Below are 9,951 nucleotides of genomic sequence, written 5' to 3'. Positions count from 1 at the left end.
CCATCTCATGGTTCCTAAGGCAACTGTGCAGTTTGCATTGTTCCAAATGAGTGTCAAGAATGTTAGAAATATGTTTTGGGAAGTGTTTAATAAGAATCCATCTCATCTAAATAAATAAATAAATCTAAGTGAATGTTAGGAGTTAAAATCAAAGTCAAAGTCCCTCTCACGCCAGAATCTGGTCTTCCCAGGCAGTTTCCTGTCCCAGTACTAACCAACTCTTTAAGGCGCTGATCTCCGTTTCGATAGCCCTCAGCTTCTCGCCTATACAGCTAGGGTTACAGTGGTGGTCTAGTCCTCTGCTAACTGCAAGAGTTTGACTTCTCTGCTCACATCTGTATTGCAGTGTGCCTTGTCAGATGGTAGTAGGTACCATTTTTATGATGGTCTTTGGTACGACCCGACTGCAAGTAGAACTTGCGATCTCCCAGTCGAGAGGCAGACACACTAAGGCCAACTCACGGTCGGAGTTAAAATACTAATAAATAATTTGATGAAATGTAAAGGATTCGCTTATACAAACTAATAAAGTCAAAGGTATTTGGACAAACTATGGTGGCATTTTTGGTTCAACTTTAAGTGATGGCTTGTTTTAAGCTGGATAGGTAAGGAATCATTAGTGATCTTTTATTTGATTGGAAATGATCTACATCTAATTGAAACCAAGCTCTTGTTCTCTGTCATTAGGTATTTGTCCTACACACAGGATATATTTGTCTTACAATTAGTATTAGCACTATCTACGCATCCTTTAGCTTTAAAATTGACTGCTTTAGCCTGCATTTAACTACCTCCGCCAACTTGGAGGAGGTTGTGTTTTAGCCCCTGTTTGTTTGTTTGTCTTTTCCCAACATAACTCAAAAAGTAGTGAATGGATTTTGATGAAATTTTTAGGAAAGGTGGGCCATGGGCCAACTAACAATTTGTTAGATTTTGGTGCAAATCCAGATATGTATGCGGATCCAGGATTTTCTTGTCCATTCCCAGCATAACTCAAAAAGTAGTTAGCAGATTTTGATGAAATTTGATGTACAGCTTTAGGATTATCCAACATTCAAATGGTTTGATTTTGATGTTGATAATACCGTATGTGGCTTGGTGGAGGTATGTGCTCTACTGACTGCCCTTCTTGTTAAATCATAGAATCTGAGAGCAGCCAGTTAACAGGTACCGAAATACACAGATTTGGGCCCTTAATAGAATATTTGTTTGATATTTTCCAAAGTTAATTGGCTCTTTATAGCTTTTTTGTATGCCTCTGGCACTAATATTGCTTATTCTGTAATAAAACTCTAGGCAGAGTAGAATAAATAACACCTACTGGACCATACAGAACTAATATGGCACAAAAATGGAAAGTCCCAGGAATTTTTTTTTTTACTTTTTTTTAATGGTTCAGCCTGCCTTATTTGTTATATCAAGTTAAAACAGCAGGTAGAAAGAAAACAATATTGGAAAGTCATAATTAGGACTCAAAATATCATAGTGAAACCTGGAATGCTTGAGATAATTTAGTGATGGACAAGCCAGCATATAATACAATGTGAGGACATGACAGGAATGGCTATTCTTAATTGTCCCTAGGTGTGAGTGAGTATGTGACTGGCATCCCTTCCCGGGATTATTCTCTCCTCATGCCCAGTATTCCTGGGATAGGCTCTGGATTGACCTCAACCCTGACCAAGGTAACATGGTTCTTAGAGATGAATAAATGATCTTGCAATGTGAAATGTCTCTAAGTATTTGATTTAGTAATATTTTATTGATACAGAATCCATGTGAGGCCATGTGAAACAATGTGAGGATACAATGACAACACAGCCTCTTGATCTCTTGATTTTAAGGGATTAAGGGAGGTTGAAACTTACCATACTTTTCAACTGACTATTGAAAATCTGGTTACTCACAGTACTGTAGATTCCCACCAAATCTTAACCTGAACTTTACATTTAAAAAAAAATTCAACTTTCGTCAATACATTCATTTACTCCTTGATGGTTAGACTCTAAAACTTCAAACCTTTCACCTTCAACACTTTCTGTCTGTCTTTGAGGTTCATCAGGTGACCATTCTCCCTCTCCAGGCCTGTGCAGCTCAAAGTGGACCACACCAATCCTGTACAGCTCTAGCATGACAATGAGGATGTTCTTACATATGAAGAAGATCATCAGCTGGTTCAAAACATTTTCTTTGAGCATCAGGTAGAGGCGGTACACGAGGAATGGGCCGTCCTGGAGACCAACAGTAAGAAGAAGACTCCAGATCTCACTGGAGCAGCAGGAGGTATAAGGGCAGGGCAGTAACCCAGGTTTGATGGCTTTAAGATGGATCTTTGTGTGGGGTTTAGGGGGATTTGTCTGTGTCAGAACCAAAGGGAATTGCATTAAGGCCCAGGAGAAGAGGCTCAGCCCCACAATAACTACAGCATGGTTGGTTTTCACTTCAGGTTCCTTGAAAGTGTCAAAGATGTCTAGGATGTCTGCACCCAGGCCCACATAGACCATGAGGAGTTGTGAGAGCTGGTCACGTGACATGTCACCTTTCGGCATGAGCCAGCGTCCTAGTACCAGTACGATAAGCATGGTCTGCTCCAAACCGGCCACCCAGTTCTCAGGTTCCAAATCTGCTAATCCCTAAGACAGATACAGATGCACGGCACAATTATAATAAAAGATCTGGCAAGAAACACAACTGAAACAGGAAATACTCTTTTCCAATGTAATTATAAAATTCTCACATACAGGACTTATACATAGAACTAGGAAATGCAAAACACTCTGAACAACTTAAAGATTGATCTTTATAATTAGCATGCAATCTTCAGTGATCTCCAAGATTTATTTGTAATAAAACCATTTTAGTTTAAGCTTATTTTATCACAGTGTCAGTTTAGTTTGACTTTGGTTAAAAGTTTCCTACATGACTCACAATACCGGTCGAATACTTAACAATTATTCGTCGAAGGTGGACAATTGTTTTAGTATAAATACACAAGTGATTTTTTTTTAATTTAAACATTGTATGAAAAAATCATTTATTTCAAACTTCAAAAGTGACATGCAAATGTAATAATGACACGGCGCAGATTTGTGTCACTCATCTATGCCGACTCATATAAAATACTTTGAAATAGATAAAATAAGTCACAGTTCCACCTTACCTTTAAATAGTTTTAGACCAAACTTCATAGCATCTTTAATGCTTTTATAGGAACAGCATTTTCTTTCATAATTTGTAATTCTTCCTCACTTACAGTGACAAAACGATTGGCCACCATTTTGCCGAGTCGTTCGAGGTGATTATTGAGAAATAGTCTGAATTTCTCAACCAATCAGTGCATGTGATTTTCTATAATAACCTCCATATTTAAACTAACTGCAAATACAGTCGTGGCACCAGTAGAATTTAACACTTGCTTCGTCTCTGCCGAAAGAGACTGATGCAGCAGTGCTTTAATCCCTTAGTACATCCTGTCCAGCTTGCTCACCTCCTCATCTGTATCCTCTGTTCAAACAGAGCAGGTTCCAAAGCTTCAACTTGCATGCTAATACCACCATCACTGCCATCTTGCTTGTCATCTCACGTCACTAAGTAAGTCTTTGGCATAACTTCGTGCAACTGCTTTGTGTACCTGCATTGCATTTTGGAGTCCAGTGTTTGCTGTCTCCATTACTTCTGCATTGGCTCTCTCATTAATATGACATTGAACACCACTGAAAAAATGGTTAGTGGGAAAAGAAGCTCTTGCGCTTTTATTTTTAGGAGCTATGAAACTAAGAAAACCTCCCATATTGCACTAGCAGTACCCCCCATTACATTAGACAGCAGCTAACATCTGATGGGAATAATGAAAATACGCCCAGCAAATTAGCACTAGAGTTACTAAGCACAGCACAAATATTCCAATATAAGCATGTTAAATGTGTTTTTTTTCCTTTCACTTCTTCTCACTGCATTAATCAAATGTCGAGTCCAATATAATTCCGCAGACTCATAAATCCTTGATTTACATCTACAGGTCTTAGTTCATGCTATAAGCGCTGACTGGCCTATGCTTTAGCCATATCAGCAGTGACATGCTAACCCCTTCAGAGAGCAGGAGCCAAAAGCCTATGCTGCCTCTCATTTAATCTCACTGTGACAGTTTCAGATCTTTCAGCTTCTGAAAAGAGATCAGAGGAAGGATTCGGGGGTTGGGAGCTCTGCTGCTTGGAGATATCAGCAGCTAAAGTGATTATTAGTTGCTTCAGAGGATGATGCAGGCTACAAGCAGCCTACAGGTTCATCAGACAAATTGCTAAAAAAAAATAAAGCAGTAGGTGGTCATGGAAATGAGGTGAAATCAACACTTTACCTCGAACCAAACTGCAGTGTTGACAATACCAGATACACAGACAGTGGTGCTTGAAAGTTTGTGAACCCTTTAGAATTTTCTATATTCCTGCATATGACCTAAAACATCATCAGATTTTCACACAAGTCCTAAAAGTAGATAAAGAGAACCCAGTTAAACAAATGAGACAAAACTATTATACTTGGTCATTTATTTATTGAGGAAAATGATCCAATGTTACATATCTGTGAGTGGCAAAAGTATATGAACCTCTAGGATTAGGGTGTGAGTGGGCACCCTGTTTTATTTAAAGAACAGGGAGCTATCAAAGTCTGATCTTCACAACACATGTTTGTGGAAGTGTATCATGGCACGAACAAAGGAGATTTCTGAGGACCTCAGAAAAAGCATTGTTGATGCTCATCAGGCTGGAAAAGGTTACAAAACCATCTCTAAAGAGTTTGGACTCCACCAATCCACAATCAGACAGATTGTGTACAAATGGAGGAAATTCAAGACCATTGTTACCCTCCCCAGGAGTGGTTGACCAACAAAGATCACTCCAAGAGCAAGGCGTATAATAGTCGGCGAGGTCACAAAGGACCCCAGGGTAACTTCTAAGCAACTGAAGGCCTCTCTCACATTGGCTAATGTTAATGTTCATGAGTCCACCATCAGGAGAACACTGAACAACAATGGTGTGCATGGCAGGGTTGCAAGGAGAAAGCCACTGCTCTCCAAAAAGAACATTGCTGCTCGCCTGCAGTTTGCTAAAGATCACGTGGACAAGCCAGAAGGCTATTGGAAAAATGTTTTGTGGACGGATGAGACCAAAATAGAACTTTTTGGTTTAAATGAGAAGCGTTATGTTTGGAGAAAGGAAAACGCTGCATTCCAGCATAAGAACCTTATCCCATCTGTGAAACATGGTGGTGGTAGTATCATGGTTTGGGCCTGACAGCTTGGGCCAGGATGGCCATCATTGATGGAACAATGAATTCTGAATTATACCAGCGAATTCTGAAGGAAAATGTCAGGACATCTGTCCATGAACTGAATCTCAAAAGGAGGTGGGTCATGCAGCAAGACAACGACCCTAAGCACACAAATCATTCTACCAAAGAATGGTTAAAGAAGAATAAAGTTAATGTTTTGGAATGGCCAAGTCAAAGTCCTGACCTTAATCCAATTGAAATGTTGTGGAAGGACCTGAAGCGAGCAGTTCATGTGAGGAAACCCACCAACATCCCAGAGTTGAAGTTGTTCTGTACGGAGGAATGGGCTAAAATTCCTCCAAGCCGGTGTGCAGGACTGATCAACAGTTACCGGAAATGTTTAGTTGCAGTTATTGCTGCACAAGGGGGTCACACCAGATACTGAAAGCAAAGGTTCACATACTTTTGCCACTCACAGATATGTAATATTGGATCATTTTCCTCAATAAATAAATGACCAAGTATAATATTTTTGTCTCATTTGTTTAACTGGGTTCTCTTAATCTACTTTTAGGACTTGTGTGAAAATCTGATGATGTTTTAGGTAATATTTATGCAGAAATATAGAAAATTCTAAAGGGTTCACAAACTTTCAAGCACCACTGTATGCTGTAAATGTTTGATCATGGTTTGTGATTCAAGTGTCACAGCTCTACAGCTGACAGACAGCATCAAATCTCTGAGGACATCAAGCATCAGCTGCACCTGCAGCTGCTTTTTTGATGATGGGAATAAAAGATCAGGCAGATTTTTGTACAAATGTCACTTTGCGTTTCATATCCAGGTCAATAAAAGTACACGTGGTGCTGGGTAATCACGAGGAAATCACAGGCCCATACAGTACACATGACATGATAGAGAAAACTGATATTTCACTATGAGAAAATTGACGACACCCACTGCTGCTATGGGGATATCAGACAGGAGTAGATGATCAGCTGAAGACGAGTTGATTGGCAACTTGAGCTGCAGAAGGTTCAGCTCCAGGAACCAGATGGAGGGAATCACAGTACTGAGATAAAGGAAGACCATTGGAGAGAACCTGCACAGAGGAACATCAGAGAGAGGGAGTCAGTGGGGGATTTTTCAGCACAGTCTTTCAGATTTAGGCAAGTATTGATCTATGCTTATTCACACACAGCTTGCAGGCAAATTGCCAGATTTTGTTTTTCATTCTTGAATTGTTTATTGCCTGGATTGGAGACTTGAAATGTTGAAATGAGACTTGAAATGTTAGTTTCATGATTGGTAGTACTTATTCAATTATAATATTGGTTTTAATGATAGATAGATAGATAGATAGATAGATAGATAGATAGATAGATAGATAGATAGATAGATAGATAGATAGATAGATAGATAGAGGTGTAACATTATGATATTGTATTTGTAACCATATTTGTTTAGTGTTTCAAATATCTGTATCTCTACCTATATTCAAATCTAAATCCAGAGAGGGTGTAGCCTAAAGCAGAAGGGTGTTTCTTTTCTTTTCTTTTTTTTTTCTTTTCTTTTGAGTCTGGAAAACACTGAAAAGGAACAGAGGAAGAAATGCCAGCCCTTTCAGCATGAAGTGTTAATTTTGGCTCTGAGAGTTCTTCAACCTCAGCTACATCACTCAAGTTCATAACTGGTCTTCAACTAGAGATCTATGTGGGATTGTTTTTAATCCTGCCCACATAGATTTTATTTTTGTTTGTACCTGCCTACTATATTTTCTATGATGCTACAGCAAGATTTGCTTCACTAATTTCATTGGGTGAGCAGCATTCCCAGAGTGTTGATATTTTGTATAACTGCATTGGAATATTTCACTGTTTGTATCACTTCGCTCATCTGTGTTCACCATGTAAAATTCATGGCAAACATTACATTTTTCTTGAATATAACTTCTCACTCCAAATATGAAAGCTCATCAGATGGGAAGCCAGTTTCACCAGGTATGCCTTGAAGGGTAGTGTACAAATTATTGTGAGCTAAGCTAGCCAGTTAGCCAATGGGCTATCAGTGAATGTGGCTTCTTCAAGAACTATTTATTTTTGCAGAACAAAATGAAACACATTATTTGGCCATACGGTCAATTCCATCCATCCATCCATCCATCCATTATCTGTAGCCTCTTATTCTGTCCTACAGGGTCGCAGGCAAGTTGGAGCCTATCCCAGCTGACTGTGGGTGAGAGGTGGGGTACACCCTGGACAAGTCACCAGGTCATTGCAGGGCTGACACATAGAGACAAACAACCATTCACACTCACATTCACACCTACGGTCAATTTAGAGCCACCAATTAGCCTAACCTACATGTCTTTGGACTGTGGGGGAAACCAGAGCAAACCCACGCAGACATGGGGAGAACATGCAAATTCCACACAGAAAGGCCCCCGTCGGCTGCTGGGCTCGAACCCAGGACCTTCTTGCTGTGAGGCGACAGTGATTGATTGATTGATCACTATACCGCCATGCCACCCATACTGTCAATTCTTCTATATTAATTTCTTATTTTTAAAGCTGTTGTATAAAAGCAATATTGCGCTTGACTGTAATTACCTGATGCCTCATGCTGATATTCAGTATAACCACCGCACTCTTGCTCGTGCGGTAATGCTTAAATTAATTTTCATTCTATTTTATAAATTAGAAACAAATTTGTATTCAAATTTAAACCACCATGACCCTAAACAGGCAGTTATGAATGAATGAATGAATGAATGAATGAATGAATGTGGTCTTTTTTCATCCTGCAAGCTTCATATCTGATAGCAAGACTCATGCCTGCAGATAAGTAAATACTCCCTATTCATATCTATAGCTGTTTAGAACACTTATCCATTCATTTCAAAGAATGTAGATATAGACAGACTGATTGATTGATTGATTGATTGATTGATTGATTGATTGATTGATTGATTGATTGATTGATTGATTGATACATTCATGATTAAGACTTTGAAACAGCACAGAACAGAATAGAAAATGGTTTAGGATTAACAATGAGCTAGACCACAGAGGCTCTTACTGCTGCCAGAAGGGACTCAATTCAGACTGCAAATTACTCCCATCAGCTATGCAAATCCCTTTCGATACAGCCAAGCCTTTCAGGAGAAGAGAAATAAGACTTCAAAGTGTGTGAGTAAGAGAGAGAGAGAGAAAGGAATGAGCACAGTCTCAAGTAAATAGAATGTGAATAAAAGAGAAAATGAGTCGGAAAAGGGGCGCAAATAAAGGCCAGGAACATCATGAGCTCTGAGTTGGTTACAGGGCTAAAGATGGTGGAGGTGATTAGGATCCAGAGACATTTAACACAGAAATCTCCAGGGATATGGTTTTGCTTGGCAAGTTTTTAAAAGGTGATCTAACAAGATCATGAGATCAGTCTGTAAATGTAGATATTATAAAAACACTGTGAGTTGAAATACTAATCGCAGTATTAATAGAAACACCACTTGGGCACAAAGGAGATACAGAGAAGAATCTACATGTATGCTCCTCTATCACAACAAAAAAAATCAGTAAACTTTGGTACCTTGACTTTGGGTTGCCTCTATTAAATTACACTCTTTTTTTTTCATTTTTTCCCTCATTTCATCTTGGCCCACCACTCTGCGCTCCTCTGTCAGACAACAGCTACCAACTGGGGAGGGTAAAGGCCAGTGTGCTTCCTCTGAGACAGGAGAAGCCAGCCAGTGCATCTTTCTGAAGTGCTGTTTTGCTAGTGCTTTGTTATTAGGCAGCTGAGCACACCCACAGAGAAATTGCTATCTGCCCTCTTCAACATACATAAGCTCACAGACACCTATGATTGGCTAGTGTCACTTTGATCGACACGGGAGACAGTAATGCTCCTCCTACCCAGAGAACATGGTCAATTTTGATATCTTAGAGTCTCAGCCACAGATAGTTGTGGATTTGAACTCGTGATCACCCGAGTACTGAGCCATTTCTGACAACCAGTCAAGTGGTAGTACGGTAGTAGTAGTAGTTTATTTTGGTCTATAGTAACAATTTACCAAAAAGTTTGTATACAGAAATAAATAAGTCACAGATTAAAGTATTTGATCTGGACAGGCTAGCTGGTTGGATGCTATAAAATGTGACGTGCTGTTTCAACAGACTGTGAATTGTAGCTATTTCTAAAGGGAGAGTTACTTTAGTAAACTCAACAGTTAAACATCCTGCTTAGAAATAACACAAAATCCAAATCGAATATCACCATCTCCACTCTGCGTTGTGGGTGCATTTGATAGTAACGGCCATCTCTACACCCAGCAGTGCCACGCCCATCAGCAGCAGCCAATAGCAGGGCTCGCCCTTCACCACCACAACACGCCACACTGTAACGATGCCATGTACTGCAAACAGGAAGCGACTTAGCAGAGCCAGAAAGATGTCCAGAACTCGGCACATTGTCCCGTCTTGCCACTCTCTGGAGGAGGGAGTTTATTCTCTCTGAAATCCATTAAGCTGAGTTAATACACTTCCAGCCAGAAGTTTTTGAACAGTTTTATTACAGTTTTAACATTATTAATGCTATATATAAAATTAAAACATTGCAGAATGTCAATTAAATAAGGGAATATATTAAATAAATGTTCAGCCAAACACCTCAGACTTTGAATTTCAA

General features: G+C 39.5%; 1 protein-coding gene across 1 annotated transcript; it reads right to left on the bottom strand.

The window, feature by feature from the left end:
* Positions 1–1,961: 1,961 nt before the first annotated feature.
* On the bottom strand, positions 1,962–9,734 carry LOC132893549 (transmembrane protein 26). The gene is made up of 3 exons (XM_060932740.1): positions 9,541–9,734; positions 6,229–6,370; positions 1,962–2,633 (listed from the first exon to the last, which is right to left on the bottom strand). The coding sequence occupies exons 1-3, from the start codon at positions 9,732–9,734 to the stop codon at positions 1,962–1,964; spliced, it is 1,008 nt and encodes a 335-aa protein (XP_060788723.1).
* Positions 9,735–9,951: the final 217 nt, after the last annotated feature.

Source organism: Neoarius graeffei, chromosome 10 (assembly GCF_027579695.1).
Source record: "Neoarius graeffei isolate fNeoGra1 chromosome 10, fNeoGra1.pri, whole genome shotgun sequence".
NCBI classification, from domain to species: Eukaryota; Metazoa; Chordata; class Actinopteri; order Siluriformes; family Ariidae; genus Neoarius; species Neoarius graeffei.
Note: the sequence above shows the minus strand (reverse complement) of the source record. Positions and strands in the feature narration are given on the sequence as shown.